Source organism: Candoia aspera, chromosome 2, assembly GCF_035149785.1.
Source record: "Candoia aspera isolate rCanAsp1 chromosome 2, rCanAsp1.hap2, whole genome shotgun sequence".
In the NCBI taxonomy this organism is placed as follows: domain Eukaryota; kingdom Metazoa; phylum Chordata; class Lepidosauria; order Squamata; family Boidae; genus Candoia; species Candoia aspera.
The window spans coordinates 148,372,711-148,392,005 of NC_086154.1; the positions used below are offsets into that span (position 1 = coordinate 148,372,711).

A 19,295-nucleotide genomic window follows, 5' to 3' on the forward strand; every position below is an offset into this window, starting at 1 on the left:
CTTCATTGTATATTCCATGAAGCTAAGTTAATCCTCCCATTTTAAAAGAACTAGTTTTGCAATAAAATAATTGTCTTTCTTTCAGATCAGTAAATTACTTAAACTTAATTAACTATCCTTGATTTAATTGCTCAAACTCAGAAAAATTAATCAGAGGCTATGTACCATGCTATATCTACAGAACACTGGAATGAATCTCTGATTGTAACTCTCATACTGTCTCTATTTAAAAATAAGACAAATCTGTATTTCTAAAACACAGACACGTATTGCCAAACTGTTTCTTGGCAAGATTACACATGCTCTCTCTCTCTCTCTCTCTCTCTCTCTCAACTATATTAGTATATATTATCCCCTCAATTCCAAAATGGGAAAAACTTATAAAATATTTCTGAATTTAAAATATGAAGCTATTGTATTAATGGACCCAACTGGGTTCAAGAGTGAACTTGGGGTTATTCCAGGGGTCAGTTGCACAGTCTGACTGAAGCCTTGGTAGCCACCTGGAATGAGAGGGCGGCTGGGGCTTTGGATTTGGATAGGATCATGCTCCTGAGGCTTCTCCTCTCCCAGGGATCCTGAAACTCCCCTTGGTTTACAGTGGAGTTGAAGGAGATAAAGTGTGTGAAGAAATGCCTGGAGTGCTGCTGGACACAGAGTGAATGAATCCAACCAACCACAGGAGGCTGTGGGAGTCTGGATGGGGAACAGCAGGCTTCAACTCAACCCTAGCAAGACCAAGTGGCTCTGGGCTTTAGGACCCCCTTGTTCTGAGGGCCTTCCATCTTTAGCTCTGGATGGGGTTGCACTAGTCCAGATGGAATCTGTGAGCAATTTGGGGGTCCTCTTGGACTCATGGCTCCTGCTGAAAGAGCAGGTGACAGGCATGGCTAGAAGGGGCTTTGCAGAGCTACATATTGTGCGCCAATACCCATTCCTAGGTGATGGCTCAGTGGTTAAGACGCCAGGCTTGTCGACTGGAAGGTTGCAAGTTCGACGGTTCGAGACCCGAGCGCCACATGGCGCAGTGAGCTCCCGCATTTGCCCCAGCTCTTGCCAACCTAGCAATTCGAAAGCATGCAAATGCAAGTAGATAAACAGGTACCGCTTCGGCAGGAAGGTAACAGCGTTCCGTGACTGTCATGCTGGCCACGTGACTGTGGAAGTGTCTTCAGACAATGCTGGCTCTTTGGCCATGAAACGGAGATGAGCACCGCCCCCTAGTGTTGGACATGACTAAACGGGAACCTTTATTTTTACTTACCCATTCCTAGACTGGGAGGTTCTGCTCATGGTAACTCATGCCTTGGTCACCTCCCAACTGGACTACTGCAATGTGCTCTACATGGGGCTCCCCTTGAAGAGCATTCAGAAGCTTCAGATGGTGTAGAATGGAGCAGCGCAGACAGTTATACATGCTCTTCATTTCACACGTGACAACTCTGCTTTGCAAACTGCATTGGTTGTCAGTATACTTCCAGATTCAATTCACGGTGCTGGTAGTTATCTGTATAGCCAGGCATGGGGCTGGGTTACCTGCGGAACTGTCTTTTTCTGGTTGTATCTACCTATCCTGTTAGATCTGGCAGGAGAGGCATGCCCTGGATCCCATCGATTAGGGAATGTCATGTAATGGGACTCAGGCAGAGAGCCTTTTCTGTTGTGGCATCTGCCCTCTGGACCACCATCCCCCCAGAGACAAGACTTGTCCTGACCCTTCTGGCTTTCCGTAAGGCATCTAAGACCAACATTTGTTACTGAGTCCAGGGCCCTGGGTACGTGGTTCAGCCATATCATGGCTATGTTAATTATCGTTGGTTGGCTTTTTATCTTGGCTGCTGTGTTGATATGTGTATCTATGCATCTATTACTTTGTTATAATGTTTTTATCTTGTTTTTATTCACTGTTAGCTGCCCAAAGTCATGTATTGAAATGGGCAGCCATATACTATAAATTGAATAAATAAATAAGTAAATATTACCTGAGGTTAACCATTTTGCTACATGTTAATAATCAAGTTGTAATATAAACTAGGCCAAGAACTATGCAGACTGGCAGAACGATTCATCGTCTGTCTCAAAGAAAGACAAGTTTAAGTACCTGCAGTCCAAAGTACAGACAGAACTGTGAGAAATGCAGGATGAATGGTGGCAGAGAAAGGCTGAGCAGGTGGAACACTATGCAGACATGCATGCCACCAGAGAGTTCTTCAGCACCATACAGTCAGTTTATGGTCCTTCTAAATCAGGATGCTCCCCCTTGCTGTCATCTGATGGATCGAACCTGATCAAAGACCAGGAAGGACTGAAAAACCGCTGGGCTGAATACTTTTCCAACCTACAGGTAGTCTTCACTTAATAACCACAATTGGGACCAGAATTTCAGTTGCTAAGTGAAGCAGTCATTAAGCAAATCCAACCCAATTTTACAACTTTTGCGGCAGTCATTAAGCGAATCACCATGGGTGTTAAGCAAACCACGTGGTTGTTAAGCAAATCACCTGGTTCCCCATTGATTTTACTTGCTGGAAGCTGGCCAGGAAGGTAAAAAATGGTGATCATGGGACCATGGGATGCTGCAACGGTCATAAATGCGAACTGGTTGCCAAGTGCCCTAACCATGATCATGTGGCCGTGGGAACGCTGCGGTGGTCATAAGTGTGAGGGGCGGTCGTAAGTTGTTTTTTTCAGAACCGTCATAAGTCTGAACCTAAATGGTTCAGACTTATGATGGTGAACCAGTCACTAAATGAATGGTTGATATGTGAGAACTACCTGTACTCGAGAGGCTGTCCACAGTTGATCCTGATGTCTTACAGCAGGTTCCTCAGCTGCCAGTCTTGGATGCCCTGGACCTGCCTCCCTCCACTGATGAGATCAAGAAAGCGGTATCGCAGATGAACTCAAATAAAGCAACAGGGCAGGATGGCATTCCTGCTGAGATCTACAAAGCACTAGACCCAAACACCTTACAGGCATTCCAAGACATCTTGGAAGCCATTTGGTCCACAGAGAAATGTCTGATGACTTCCGCAATGCCCTCATTGTGGCTCTCTAAAAAAATAAGGGAAGCAAATCAGACTTGAGGAACTACAGAGGTATCTCACTGCTGTCCATCGTAGGCAAGATCTTTGCCCACATTCTCCTGAACAGATTTGTCACTGTCTTGGAAAGGAACCTCCCAGAGGCCCAGTGTGGCTTTTGGCCAGAACAGAGTACAGCAGACATGATATTTGCTGTGAGGCAAGTCCAGGAGAAGTGCATCGCTTCTTGGCCTTTTGGCTAAGATCAAGCGTAGCCTCTTTACTCTGTCTTCATTGACCTGACAAAAGCATTTGGCACTGTAAACAGGGAGGCTCTCTGGACCATCCTCAGATGTTATGGATGCCTGATGAAATTTGTGAAGTTGATTCAGCTACTCTACAACAGAATGACAAGACAGGTTCTTTACAAGGGTGATACATCAGCTGCATTTGCCATTTCCAATGGGGTAAAACAGGGCTGTGTGCTAGCCCCAGTCCTGTTCAATCTGTTCTTCGCTTCCATGCTGTCCCACACTCTCCAGGGTCTGAAGCAGGGAGTGTACATCAGGTACTGACTGGACGGCTCTCTCTTTGACCTTCACTGCTCGAACGCACAGACCAAGTGCCTCCATGCAGTCATTCAAGAAACCCTCTTTGTTGGTGACTGGGGGCTCTTGGTGCACAGAGACAGTGATCTAGGGCTTGATGCTGAACAGATTCTCAGACACTGCTATGCTCTTCAGCCTGACTATCAGCCTGAACAAGACTGAAGTACTTTACCAGCCCATACCAAATACCAACCCCATAGAACCAAAAATCCAGCTGACAAATGTAAACACCTTCAAATACTTGGGAAGCATAATCTTGAGTGACATGTCTTTGGACAAAGAGATTGACTCCAGGATCAGCAAAGCCAGCCAGGCACTGGGGCGGCTGTGTACTAGAGTGCTCAATCAACACAACATCCATATCTCCACAAAGCTGAAAGTCTACAGAGCTCTGGTTATGCCTTCTCTCCTATATGGATGAGAGTCCTGGACTCTGGACCAAAGGAACATCAAACAACTGGAGAAATTTCACATGTGCACTCTCCACTCCATCCTCGGCATTTGCTGGCAAGACAGTGTTTCCAACCTGGAGGTTTTGGATCACACGGAGTCCACCAGCATTGAGTCCCTGATTATCAGAGCCCAAATGAGGTGGGTGGGACACGTCATCAGAATGGATGATCACCATATATCTCACCAGTTGCTCTATGGTGTACTGGAGTCTGGGAAGAGACCTCAAGGTCAACTACACAAGAGCCACAAAGACACTGTGAAAATAACCCTACACCACTGTGACATCCAGCCAAGGGAAGTAAGAGCTGCAGCTGCTGACAGAACCTGCTGGCAACCCCTGTGCCATGAAGCCACCACCAGCTTTGAGGACAGGCGCCGCCAAAAACTGATAGAAAGCCATGAGCAGCGTCACAGAATAACACCCTCAGTTAGTGCAACAATGGACTTCCAGTGCCCCCACTGTGCTAAACTCTGCGCTTCCAGACTGGGATTGCAGAGCCACTTCTGTGTCCACAGATGAATCGCACAACAGCGTGTCTTCCTCGAACACAAAGGACTACCAATGAATATAAACTACAGCTGGTTCAACCAATGTTATATTTCTATACAGAATCCATTTGTAGGTAGAAATTTGCATGAATCTCACACATAAATAATCTCTTGTGAGATATCGATAGAGTGTCTTGTTTTAAAACCAAAGACTTTCAAAGTTAGAATTTTTTTCTGTCTGCAAACCCAGTTGACCCAGACCAATACTTGGGGAAACTAGGATCCTGATTTCTAAAACAGAGTGAGATACGACGACTCATCCCCTTTTTCTATCAGATTCCAATAATTAGAAGTTGACTCATTAACCCACATAATAAATATATTTTAGGAATAAAGTCTGCATGCAAAATAATTTCTTACTGGTTAAACAGATGGCGATTTCATCAATCTTGGCATTATTTATAATCTGGAACCAAAAGAACTGACTCTGGTTCAAGTATTTTCTTATTCTCAGGCACAGGTATCCACAGAATCCAATGCTTTTGTCAAAAGGACATACTGTAAGTAGTATCATAACTTGGAGGGACAAATGACCAAAGCAGCACAAGCTTGGCCCCTTTAATATGTATGTCCAGCATCACAACGCACATACAAAAGGAGCAGAGCTTATGGTATGATTGCATGATGCTGCTTTTGTCATTTGCCCCTCCAATGCCCACTGCAGATGTTTTTAAAACAAGTTATTGGCACTGATTGGGAAGAAATTACAGCTCAGAAGAAACTCAGACACATCCTTTGTATATGTGCAAAAGGTCTAACTTCAATCCCTATGATCTCCAGGTAAAAGATAAGTTAGTGTGTACTACACTGTGAAAAATCTCTGCTAAAGATGCAACAGAGCCATCATAGGTTATGCAGTGCTATATGAGACAGAGATATACTTGATCTGGTATAATATAAATTCCTATGCAGAATCCTATACAGAGCTGTACAGATTCTGCCGTAACATATAATGAAAGGTGCCTTTTCATCCTATTACTATGGAATTGTATCTACAGTGGCAGACATGCCTGAACCAGCATCACTGTCATTAGAGACAATTGGATAAACATCCTTCAAATTAAAAAAGACTGAGGGTTCATCTGTCCAAAATTTGTCCCCTCTTCTTGAAGCTTCCCATTTTCTGAAGGACAATACCAAATATAGGAAAACTCCAGTCTGCACTAGATTCTAATATGGACTTTGGTTTCATCTTTTTGACCCACTTCCTTCTGCGAGCCTTTTTAAAAAAAATAAAAACGAAAGATTACATTGCTGTTCTTTTCCTAAGCCCAATAGGATGCAATTCATGGCAGGAGAGGGATAATTTAAATCTTCCTGCATCCTGTGATCCTGATGAGAATCATCTCCTAACAGTGCAGCAATTAGGAGAAAAAAATCCCCCTTGGGTGCCAATGGGAGCTTTTTCTAAGCCTAATTACCAGGCTAGGAAATTCTCTTCAAAATGGCAGATGAGAAGCAGTGACAGAGAAAATGGGGGGAGGAAGCAGGGGGTGGTTAGAAATAAACTAAATGAGATATACCTCTGTCTACAAATAAGGACGGGCAGGAAACAAGCTTCAATAAAACATATGCCAAGTTCATGTTTGTTAAAAAAAGATTAATTATTTTGCCTAAGAGCAAGTCAGATTATGTTTTTTGGAGGTTCAGTTTGTTTTTATTTTAGGCAATTGGCCCATTATGGATACTTAATAACAGTATACAAATTTTTCAGTCAACCCATTAGGAATTTGAAGGGCCCTGTTTGAGTTTGAAAGAGTTGCTTCAAGAAACAGCAGTTTTACTCTCAAAGAAACCACTCCAAACTTGAAACAATGTTTCAAACTGAAGACAATTCAGATTTGAGTAGTTTGCACAGCACTAGTAGATACTGTAGGCAACCTTGTAGCTTATAGCTTACAGCTACAATCTGTGTTACTATGTAAACCTAGTAAGAATACAGTATCTCAAATTCTTAAATAATATAACACAGAACTAGCAATGAAACATATCTTAAGTGATACTCATCTGCTCCTAATAATTAATGTATCGAAAACTATAGATCAGTTATCATAGGTTCAAGAGAACTATAACCAAAAACTTGAGATTCAGTCATTCTGCTTTTTATACAAGTGAAAGATGATTTCTCAAAATATATACCTTCTAGAACAGTGCTTCCCAACCTTGGTCGTTTCCAAGTGAATGGTCTTCAACTCTCAGAATTGTCAACTATGGGAGCTGAAGTCCGCCCAGTGGGACAGCAACCAGTTGGGGACCCAACACAATACCCAAAATAATTATTATACCTAAGCACTTGCCAAAAAGCCAACAAGAATTGTTGCAGAACATACACCTGTTATTCAACATATCAACAATAAATTATTTCTGATCGTCCTCTCATACAATCATTGCTGGATGGGACATACTTGAGTGTGAGTGAATTAATGAATTATATTATATTTACCTGAAACCGGCCTCGTTGGAATGATCCAGCTCCAGATTTAGAATGACCAGATGCTTTATTATCCATGGTTGCTTGCTCAGAAAGAGAAATCCAATCAGGAGCAACATCACCAGTCGTCTCTTCTGTTGTGATTTAAAAAAAGAAAAAGAAAAAGAAAAAAAGGGGGGTACAAACACAAAGAAAAAACAAAACCAGGTCAGGTAAATCTGGGACTATGGGAACACTAACATACAATACTGCATTATAAAATATGATTCTAGTATACATGTAGGCTTTTTTAAAAATATCCCAAGACCTATGCTTCTATGTGGAATGAAAAAACTGGTTAATCAAACTGGAAAACAAAGTGGTGACAGATGAAATGTTACACAGGGATATATGGATTTGCAGGAAATGCCCAAATTAAAAAAAAAAAGGGGGAGAGGGGAAAGAGAAACATACTTAAAGAAATCAAAACAGATGTTACCTAGTCTAGATCCCTGACTGTAAGCACACTACCTTGCCGGACTTTTGATCTCTTGAAAAAGCTGGTCTGCCGTAGCCTGTATGCCCAGCTTTTTAATTTGCGTGTCCAGGATTTCTTGCTAATAGGGTTTTTGAGACTAGGGCAAGTAAAGCTTAGGCCAAAATATCCACCTCCTGCATGCAGGTGCACAGCTCCACCACTTGATTCTGAAGCAGGACAAGCCACAGGATTCTCAGGAAATGAAGCCTCCAAGGACGTCTCCTGAACAAAACAAGGGGACCAGGGAAGCAAGTAGAAAAGAAGCAATGACTGAATAAGAGGAGTGGGGATGCTTCACATACCACTTGGACCTCAGGTGCATTAGAGATTACCTCCTTATTTAATGTTACATGGGTAAATCTCCAAGCAAAACTGAGTGTCCAGTTCTTGAAAATCTCTATTGTTTAAGTGAAAAGAAAATTAAAAGGTAAAGGTTTCCCTTGACATTAAGTCCAGTCATGTCCGACTCTAGGGGGTGGTGGGAATACTTAAAAAAAAAACAATTTGTTAAGTTAAAGACATACTTTACATACTTATAATAATGAAAGCCTTTTTTTTCCTGGAAAAGCAGCTTTCAGTTCCTAATAAAAATAGGCCCTAGTACAGCTCAGATCTGTCTCAATTCCAGAAATCTGTTACTCTAAATGTGCACAAACACACACATACACAATTTATTTCCTGAACCATTTAATTCCACATACAATCAGATCTCTGCTCCAGTTCAAAAACTGCAGTTTTAATATAATGATGAATAGAGAAAAAACAACATGCTGGAATCATCTGTCGGGAGAGGATGCTTACTTTTCATTTGCCAACATCAATGAGGGAGATGAGTTTGTACAGGCATTCAGCAACACTCTGAATTTCTTTAGTGTGCAAAACAGTTTTCAGCCCCTACCAACCTCCCTCTCAATACTCACATGCCTGCAGAAATCCCTGGGACCAGAGGTAATAACCCTGGGCTCTTGCCTCAGCACTGGCAAGCTATCAGGATGAGTTCCAGATGGAATGAATGCCACTTGGGGATCAAAAACTTCAGTGGTGCTTTGCTCGGTCTCTTTGGGGGAATTAGTGTCTTGTACTTCATGTCCTGGGCAGGGAAAAGTATCTTCAGCAGATGAGGAAAACGGAGACTCCACTGCACTTTGTGTGTCTTTCTGGCTCTCAGGAGAAGTGCCCGACAAGCTGTGCTCCTGATACAGAAGTGTCCGTAGCTTTTCGTCCAGAGTTTTGATGTTGTTGTCAACAAAATCCATCTTAGGGGGACCCTCACTGTCTGACTCCAGAATGGATGCGAAGGGAATATCATCCTGGCCTGGAGTCAGCACCAAAGCAGTTGCTTGCTCAGCATTTATTAAATGTTCTGCTTCCTCAGTGATCAAGGTGTGACAAGTGGCTGGTTTGGAGCCAAAGGCTTCTGCGGACAAATTCAATTCATTCGCAACAGATGCTGGATGAGGTACATATGAAGATAGGGGAGCTCCATTAGACTGGGTCTCTGCTGGCAAAGGGTCCAGCCAAGCCTCAGAATCGTAAGTAGTAACATCACTGTTGTCACCTGTAGAGGCAGATGGTAATTTATCCGTGCTGCCTTCTGCTTCATGAAAAAGAGCTGAATGTTCAGGTTCCAAAATCTGGGGTTCAGATATCACACTGTCACTTGTCAACTCCTCTGAGCTGAAAGAAGAGCTAAGCCTATGTTGGTTACTAAGATTGTCCACAACCTGTGGACAATCTTTGGGCCTCTCTTCTTTGGTACTTTCTTTTATATGGTCTGTAACAGAACAGATAAACAGTTGAGGCTGATAAAATAAAACTACAGAAAAAAAGCATGTTATTCACAACACTTTGAAAGCCAGTATCCATGTTGATCATTACTACTGCCTCTTCTAAAATGTAACATTTTACAGTTTGGATAGTTCTTCAAAGATTCATATGATCAAAGAGGAGATGGTTTTAAAAACCCAGATGCCACGGTTTTCAGAGCTGCTTAGGAAATTAAGCCCTATCGATCTGAAACAGAAGATCCTGATCAGAACTGGTATCCTCTAGATATGTTGCAACAAAAATTCCCAGACATATTTAAGGGCACCAGGTTGGGAAAGGCTAGGCTAAAAAATAGCACAGAAAAAGCACAGAGAGAAACAATGAGATAATGAAAACTTGGACTGAGGTGATAAAATCGATTTTTTTATATACATTTAAAATGTTTATATACCTCTTTTTGAGGTAAGCCTCATTAAGAAGTTTTGATTAAAAATAATTAAAAAGAGCAAACTAAAAGATAAAAGAATGGGTTGGGGAGAGGAAAAAAACCAAGATAATATGATCAATAACACTTAACATCTGGGCAAATCAATACTTTTTTTTTACTTATTTCCAATGAAATCATTTTACTTTCTAAGGTAGAATGTTCATTGTTTTATTTAATATGTAGGTTAAATGTTAATTAATATAAGAAAGAGATATATTTATTTCTTGTCCAACCCTAATCCCAATGAATCATTAGTTTTCTTCACGGGGGGTGGTATGATACAAATTCACTATTGAACCGAGTATGTATGAAGCTGACTGTGCTGTTTTCTCAATTAAAACATGAAGATTTGCTGCAGGTATTAAAGCTGATTTTCTATAGTTTGTGCTGTCATTCTTTTTTATGAATATCCATCACCAGACTAATCTAAGGGGAAAAATGGCAAAGTTAATTCTGTTATCATAATTATTATGCATGAAGCAGTAAGCCCTCAAACAAATAAACACCATGTTTTTAAGAATGACTGAGAAGAATGGTACAAAATTTCCAACAAGATACAGAAAAATGGAAAACCATCACACAAAACATGAGCACAATCTCTTTAGCATAGAGTAAGAGACTGGGATCTCAAATAGCAAGCAATCATTAACTGGAATGGCTATCCCTAAAAGTAGAAGTAGACTGATATCTTCATAGGAAAAATATTTTACTATTTTTTTTCCAAAACAATTTTCTTTCAAAATGGGAATATGATCATGGGGCAAATAAGTTTTTTTGTATGTCTGTTTAATCTTCCGGGGCATGGGACATGGTCTCAAATTCAGATTGCCTTCCTTTCAAGTAAATGCAGTAACAGTGGAAAGGGAGGGATTCTCAAAATGGGCAGCATTAAAGAATTCACCTGATATTTTGTAATTCCATCCTTGAGCCACTCTTATTTAAGCAGAGCCCAATTACAAAATCACCCAGATAATATACTACCCCAGAGAAAAATCTGCCATATCTTTTAAACCGTATGTTCACCTGTTGTCTGACATCCTTGAACACTTGTCATTGATAGTAGCGGGGTACAAGCTGCCTGGGATTCTCTGTTCTTTATCGTCTGATTGATGCAAAACCTCCAGCGACCAACAGGGGATGACTGGGGAGCAGCATCACCTAAAAGGAGAGAGAGAAAGGTAAGAAGGGGAGATCATTTCATTGTTTATATACACATGATTACAAGAACAGCACTGCTATTCCAAAAAGAAATCTTAGAAGCAACATGATACGGTAATCAGTAGGGCTACGTAGAGATCTGGATTTGAAGGGGAAAAGCTGATCTATAACGTGCATGAGTGCTCATGTCACACTTGTTGACAATAGCACATGGAAGGAGCTGTATTGTTTCTAAATTTGCATGGCTGATGTTGCAAGAGCCTAAGAAAAGCTGTGTGTTATTTAAGGAGTCAAAAAGATACAAACTTTGATTTTTCCCCTTCAAGTCTGGATCGCTGTAATCTAACTAATCAAGATACTTGTGTTAGGCAATTAATATACTTAATAGGTAATAGACGTAAGGGAACTCTGAAGCGCGTATGTCTGACTACATACTCAGTCTGACGCTGTGTGAAGGGTGAACTTTCTGCCTTCATGTTTTTTTTTAAACATTATTTAGATGCATTTTAAAATATGAAAGTAGTGTTCCTTTAGTAGCCACTAATGAAATAGAAAAACCTTTCCTGCTTTCTTCCCTTCCCTTATAAGTTAATTATTCAAAACTGTCCCTATTCATCTTCTGGCTGACAACACATACACACACTTGTTTATTCATTGTTAATTTGTTAGTTAATTAATTAATTCAATTTAGAGGCTGCCTAACTCCATAAGAAACTAACTCTGGGTGGTTTACAACATTAACAGCAAGAAAACAATATAACAACGAGAACAAAGATTGTGCACATCTGGAAGAAAGAGGATACTTAATTGGATAAAATTCTACAGGGGCTTGATACTGCCCTATCCCAAAGCCTAGATTTAAGGATGCTCGTTAGTAAAAGCTTCTCAGGCCATATTTCCACCATATTTGTCACAGGTTGCACACACATTTATTCTATGGAATTTGGATTATGTAACACGCCTGTCCCTCACTTGTCTTCATTAAATTAACATACTGGCACATGACATTGATTCTGCTTCAACAGAACTATTTTGTATTAATTAATTAATTAATTGATTCATTTGTACTATTATTTCATTTCAACTGAAACAGTCAATAGAACTGCTGAAGTATCAGGCAGTAACCACAAGTTTAACTTCCATGGAAAGAAACTCATATTGTCAAGCAAGAAAATATATCTAAAACGTAATCAGTAAAATAGTAGGATTACTAGCAAATTCAACAGATTTCTTTTTAATTCAGTATTTTATTCTTTCTCAAGAGAAGGCTCTCTGATACATTTCTGGCTGATGTGACACACTTTTATCATTCAAAATTCATACTGATATCATTAATTGCTTATCCCAGATATAGATCTGCAACTTTTTCTCACAGCATAGACTGCAGGGTTAGGATCCAAAGAGTTTTATCAGGCTCCACCAAGGTTTAAAGAAACTAAGTAACGGTCACAATCTGCTTTTGAAACTCCATATGTTTTACAATTGTCTTCACATATGGTAAGGAAGACTTCTGTTTTAGAAACACATCCAATACCCCTCAACTCAGTCTTCCCCAACTTGCTAGTTCTAACTCCCAAAACTACCAGCCAGCACAGCTGGAAATTCTGCAAGTTGTATCCTGATATTTATTTAGTGGATTTACTGGCCACCTCAATCCAAAAGGACTGTAGGCAGTGCCTAATAGCTCTAGAGAAAACCAAGTTGGGGCAGACTACCATAAATGCATGAGACTAGTGTTATAGATCTTTGGATTCTGGCCAGAGTCATAAGCATTCCGGTCCTCCAGGGACCTAAAAGACATGCATGTTAGAGTTAGTTGAAATTACAAAATCAAAAACAAATGCCTAGTTTGAGAACAATAATAAAACTGGCGTTGTTCTGTTAATGCAACTGTTGAAATAAAATTATGAAATCAATCATCTTTGAAACTGACTGATTTTGTATCATATAACGGATGACAATGAACAGTTCACATTCCTATTTCAACTTTCGTTAAAAGAAAATCCATGTTCATTCCTCTCTCAACTATTACTTCTATATTTCAGGCAAGAGATACCTAGTGTTTTAAAAGTACAAGCACTATTTCACAATTAATAGCATCATGTATATATTATATTGCTTAAACTCACATTTTTTTTATATTCTATTCAAAAATAAAAGTGTAAATTGGACAGGTTCTTGGTTATCTGAAACCACACCACTGGCTAACAGCTAATTTGTATATAATGCTATTTTATTTTATTTATTTTATTTTATTTTTCTAGGTTGCTCGCTAATCAGCAGATTCTATGTTGGGTTACAAAGCATAAAAAGAAATATTAAATATTAAAATAAAATAAAATAAACAGAAGCATGATTTAGTATTATGTGGATGGGCAAAGAGATGCTCACATGAAGCATCAAATTTCATAGTCTCCATCTTGCTCTCTTCTTCCTGAGCAGCCAAGGAATAAACCAGAATTCAGGGGTCTTCCAAAAGATCAGCCTACCTGGACTGTTTTGACTATTTTCAGATACAAATGATATATTTATATGCTTGAGAGCCCTCAGCTTGCAGAAAACAATAAGCCATTCAGCACTTGCCCAACAGTTTATCAAGGAAAAATGTCACCCAATTAGTGCTAGCTTGCTGATCAGTAACTGAATGACTTGACCCATCCCCGTGGATTTCATGCCTTAACACAGATTCCTTCTCCCTCTTAACAAATGTATGTGCTCACCATGACAATAACTCTCCACTGCCTTCCAAATTCCTAAAGTTGGCATGATGGCAATTCTGCATTTAGGCTCCTTTACCTAATTATGCCAAGCAGGCTGCTACAATAGAATCCCAGAAGCTAAGAAAAAGGGATACCTAAGAATCTACAATGGGAATACAGATTACCTTTCAAGAACAAGGCAGCAATAGAAAGCTGTTTATGAAGTGGCATATGTTATCTTGAAAGGATATTACCCCATCCATGAATATATCACCAGGAGCACAGCTGTGTACTGAAACTGCTTGCAACTGCAAGCCCTGGGTTCATGTGATCAACAGGGGGCTCATCTTGGGCACTGCACCTTCATCCGGAAGACAAGCATCACTTCAGTAAATTCCTTTCTTCTGGTTGTGTACAAACCAGAAACTGTGATTCAGAATGAGTACAGTATTTTTAAACAATGAAAATATTTAATTAATATAAATTTTAAAAAACTGTAACATAGACCTGTCAAAGCTTCAACTTTGGGAAGATTTTTGTGACCCATTTAGCAACTGGCTAATTTATTATAAAACACAATTCCTGGTTTGCACTACCAAGTCAGAAATCTACTAAAGTGAAACTAAGTTCTGAATTCTTTCTTTTTTATTATCACATAGGAGAAAATGAAGGAGTACCTAAATTTGGTTCTGTATGACACACTTCAGTGCTCATTCAAACTGAGTTAGTCTAAGAGTTTCTCTTTTTAGGATAAATCTAGTTACTATTGTTTATCCCTTCTTATTAGGTCAGCATACTAGCTATACTATGTTTGAGATACGGTCAGTGAATATAAAGAACTTGGTTTACTGGGCCACTGGTTCCTGACTGATTCTTCCCCCTGTCGCCACTCAGGGTCAATTCAGCTTGTTGTAAATGTTTTCATACATTTTACATTCATTACATTCTTTCTCACTTTAAGCAGTTTGGGTGTATGTGTGTGGATACTGAGTTGGTAGTGAATGCAACTCACATATCTATGAGGCAACCTGTTACCACATCATCATCAATCAGGATTTAAAAAAAAAAAATGGCTTCTAGTTTTCTAACATTTCTTAATTTTCTTAAAGATCCACCAAGCCAACTCCAGAATTAATGCCAATTTAGCAATGTTCATTATTTACCATTATGCCTAGCTTCAACCTATGATCACATCATTAAAATCTTTAGAATATGCCACTAAAATCATCAGGACTGCTGCAGAGAGTTAACTATTTGCAGTAAAAAGTCATAAAAAGGACACCCCTCAAAGGGTAAACTATCATACAGGGATTGAAAGGACAAAAGTGAAATGAGCTGAGAATAGAACTTTGCCAAAAATTCCATGGTTGTCATATTTAAATGAGGGTATTTTTATTCTTGTGGGTTTCAGAGTGTTGTTTTGGTCCTGCAGGGTTAAATGTTTTAAAATAGTTACTTACTGCCAGTTTGAGCAGATGCTGGGTTTATCTGAACTTGTTCAGAAGATCCTGTCTGAATTAAAAATGAACAGATAAATATAAAAAGGGAGTTTCCCAATATAAATACACATCTTTCCAGAAAACTGGCATCACTCAAGAAGCTGAACTTACTTGGCAGTTGGTTGGATCAGAAGGAGCAGATTCCATGCCAGAGGCTCGCTCTTCAATAGGAAGACTACAAATGATGTCCTGAGCCTGGCAAACAATAACCCTCAGTTCATCCACAAATTTATCCTTCTCATTTTCCAATACAAAATTATCTTCAACCTGTAAGTGGGAAAGGGAAAGAGGGGGCACAGGATAAAAAATACAGATGCAGACCTCACTATTGCTCTTCAAATTCTGGCTATCCCCTATTCCAACAGGCTGTAGAAAATTAGATTTCTCCCCCTTAAATATTCACATTCCAAGTATTCACAGTTATTACAAAATACTTTGAAAAAAAAAATAATTTTGAAAAAGTATTTTAAAAAACTTACTGAAGTTTCATTTCCCCCCCAATAATGCTAATTTTTGTTCCTCTTCTCACATGATGCCAATGTACAATTCTTCTACCACATTTTGTACTAGTGGAAAAATCTCAGCTTTTTGAAATAGGAATATTGTTGGCCTCATATCCATCTGATTTTTTATTTTTTTCCTGCAAAGCAAAGTACTAATCTTGGATATAATTTTTTATTTATACAAATGCCCCTGGGCACCACAAAGGCATTTTTAGAGTAAAGCCCAATGCTTTCTTTGGAAGCCTGTGTACCTACCCAGGAAAGAATGAAAGGGAATGCAAATGTAGGTAACATCCAAGGGGCTGCAGTTATGATGAGCAGCAGCACCGACTTGTCTCCTGATGAAGGGATGCTTTGTAATTAGCCTTGCCCTCCATATTGGCGATTTTGTGAGTATCCCCTTAGCGTTCTCAAAATTTCAAATGCACTCACTGGCCTGTCCCTGATGTAACAGGTTCTTTATCTATTTTGCAGCTATATCCCTCATACCATTTCCTCACAAGAGATCGGTAAGTTAGATTAGTAATTCTGTAGTATGACGTGAAGGATACAATTCCATGAACGCTCACCTGAAAGTGCGTCCCATGCGATGAAGTAACTTCTAATAAAATAAATATAGGTCGATGATGCAAAGTTTGCTTCCAAATACGGCATGTATATGGTTTCAGAGTCTCCTTCCATTAATTTAAATGTAGATCACTCCTTGAAACATTACTCCAATGTTTCTCCTCTCCTCCTGCCCCTACCCCAGTAGTCTAAAGGAAGCTAACAACTTTTAGGAGAGTAACTCAAATGACTTACAAAGATTTTTTAAAATATCCTGAGAGTCTTACATGTGATGTTTCCAAAAGTAACGTGTTTGGGAAAGTAAGTGCAGCCATATATTTCCATCCTTTGTTCTCAGATATTCTTCTAACAGCCCTCAATCCTCTCCATTTTTATACTCTTGCCCCAAAACCAATATCAACATTAATTCTCAAATAAATAAAATAAAGGCATATGAACTGCAAATCTAAGATTTGGCCTTGGGGGTTCCATACAACTTGAAAAATATTATGAATAAGCAGGGTACTTGCACTTGAACTATACAGCATCTAGATAATTTTTAAAAGTTTGAATGCTGCTAGTAAAGAAGTACAGTTGTAATCGAAATTATTCAACCCCCATTGCAAATCAGGTTGATTGTCAAAATGTACAGACTTTCAGCTGTTTGCAATGAACAAATCAAACAAAAGCAATTGAAATAGCTCAACACATCGAATGCTTCTAGTGCTGTCCCCAAAGTCAACTGAAAATGCAACTTAAAATGACTTCTCCAGTCTCAAAATTATTCAACCCCCTGAATAGAATCCGTCACAACAGCACACATACAGTATGCAAAACAGGTGTTGTCTCAAGCACACCTAAGGGCTTCAGTAGTTGCACCAGGTGTGCTTGAGCTGGAACACATGAAATACCTGAACTGGCTGGGGGTTTGTTGAGTGTCACGTTTGACTGCATGTTAGAGATACAGTATGGCTAAGTCAAAAGAATGGTCTGAAAAGGTAAGAGAAGAGATCATTGCCCTTCACAAACAAGGAACAGGATACAAAAAGATAGCGAAGGCACTGAATGTTCCTAGAGACACCGTTGGAAGCATAGTTTGCGAGTTCAAAGTTAAAGGAACAGTGGTCACACTACCTGGATGGGGCAGAAAAAGGAAGCTGTCAAGGCTGCAACCAGATTTCTGAGAAGGCAGATTGAGAGAAACCCTCGAGTGACTGCAAAAGACCTGCAGCAAGACTTGGTGGCAACAGGCACTCTGAGGTTTCAGTGAGCACAGTAAGGCGCATACTAAACACAGGTTTCCATGCCAGAACTCCAAGACGTACACCACTGCTGACCCAAAAGCACAAGAAAAGTTGGCTCCAATATGCTCAAAATCATATAAATAGGCCACAGAAGTTTTGGGATTCTGTTCTGCGGAGCCATGAAACAAAACTGGAACTTTTCGGCCCAATGGATCAGCGGTATGTCTGGAGGAAGAAGAATGAAGCATATACTGAAAAGAACACTCTGCCTACAGTTAAGCATGGTGGTGGCACAAAGATGCTCTGGGGCTGCTTTGCATGCTCTGGCACTGGAAACCTGCAGCGGTGGACGGCAAGATGGATTCTTTGAAGTATCAGAAAATCCTAGGAGAAAACGTCATGCCATCTGTAAGGAAGCTGGAGCTTGGGCGTCATTGGACCTTCCAACAGGACAATGATCCCAAGCATACTTCAAATTCCACTAAGGCTTGGATGCAGAAGTAGCCCTGGAAGATTCTACAGTGCCCATCATAGTCACCTGACTTGAACCCCGTAGAAAATCTCTGGTGGGAATTGAAGAAGGCAGTTGCAGCATGCAAACCCAAGAATTACTGAACTGGAGGTAATTGCTCATGAAGAATGGGCTAAGATTCCTCAGGAATGCTGCCAGAGGCTGGTGTCTGGCTATGCATCTCGTTTGCAGCAGGTCATAACAGCAAAAGAGTGCTCTACTAAGTACTGAAGATGCTTGCCATGAAAGGGTTGAATAATTTTGAGACTGGAGAAGTCATTTTAAGTTGCATTTTCAGTTGACTTTGGGGACAGCACTAGAAGCATTCGATGTGTTGAGCTATTTCAATTGCTTTTGTTTGATTTGTTCATTGCAAACAGCTGAAAGTCTGTACATTTTGACAATCAACCTGATTTGCAATAGGGGTTGAATAATTTCGATTAGAACTGTCTGTTTTGAAGCAGGGCATATGTAACTTGCCATGTAATCAGCTATGTCCTCTGGTGCATCTCCATCAACATCAAATTTAAATGTAACCATCTTGTTGTTATGCGTTTCAAGCTGACACTCAACAGTATTGTCTCCAGATGTTGATACCTGATTGAAGGAAAAAAAAAAGACATTGTGCTATTAGACAGAGGCAGAATACATCTTTTTTTTTCACAAATACCTAGAAAAAAGATAACTTATGCTTGCTGAGTTTGCCACCAGTCCCACAAAATTACATCACCAGTTCAACAACAAAGCACTATTAATTAACTGTGGAAGGGCTCAATCTTGTCAATAACTCTTGTTTAAATGTCTGATTACAGTCTATATCATTACAATTATAATAAATATATTTCTCTGGCATTTATCATCAGTAGATGGGAAATCCAACCTCCAGGAAAGATTTAGGAATTATAGGGGACTGCTTCTTCTACTGACTGAAGTGTTCAGTCAGGAGAGGGAAACTAGCTGGGTTCTCCTCTAGCTATTTGCATCCTGCAATGCAAATGTTCACACACATCCAAAATACTGAATTAGAAGTGATTGAACCAAAGTACTGGTTCCTGACAGAATCAGAGAAAATAATTCACTAACAGCAATAAGGCATAATGGGGTTTGTATTGTTTTTGCTTAGCAATGGGTGAACCCAAGCACTGTGGTTTACAAAACATGGCTCCTGCCTTAGTGTAGTGTATGAACTCAGCCAACTGTGACCCAATTAAAACTGGTCACTGCTTAATACAGTCAATGTGTGGCACCCACATTATTGAATATATGGCAACATTAAATTACTGTTTTAACTGCAAACAGC

At 39.8% G+C, this 19,295-nt stretch overlaps 1 protein-coding gene across 1 annotated transcript in view; it reads right to left on the reverse strand.

The window, feature by feature from the left end:
- The window catches only part of WNK3 (WNK lysine deficient protein kinase 3), a 105,532-nt gene that overhangs the window by 14,562 nt on the left and 71,675 nt on the right, over positions 1-19,295 (reverse strand). Inside the window, exons 12-18 of the mRNA XM_063294159.1 lie at positions 18,476-18,592; positions 15,303-15,458; positions 15,153-15,204; positions 10,859-10,993; positions 8,502-9,355; positions 7,713-7,803; positions 7,077-7,198 (exon numbers count right to left, since the gene is read on the reverse strand). Of these exons, the coding sequence (XP_063150229.1) occupies positions 7,077-7,198; positions 7,713-7,803; positions 8,502-9,355; positions 10,859-10,993; positions 15,153-15,204; positions 15,303-15,458; positions 18,476-18,592 (1,527 nt within the window). The remainder of the gene's footprint in view (positions 1-7,076; positions 7,199-7,712; positions 7,804-8,501; positions 9,356-10,858; positions 10,994-15,152; positions 15,205-15,302; positions 15,459-18,475; positions 18,593-19,295) is intronic.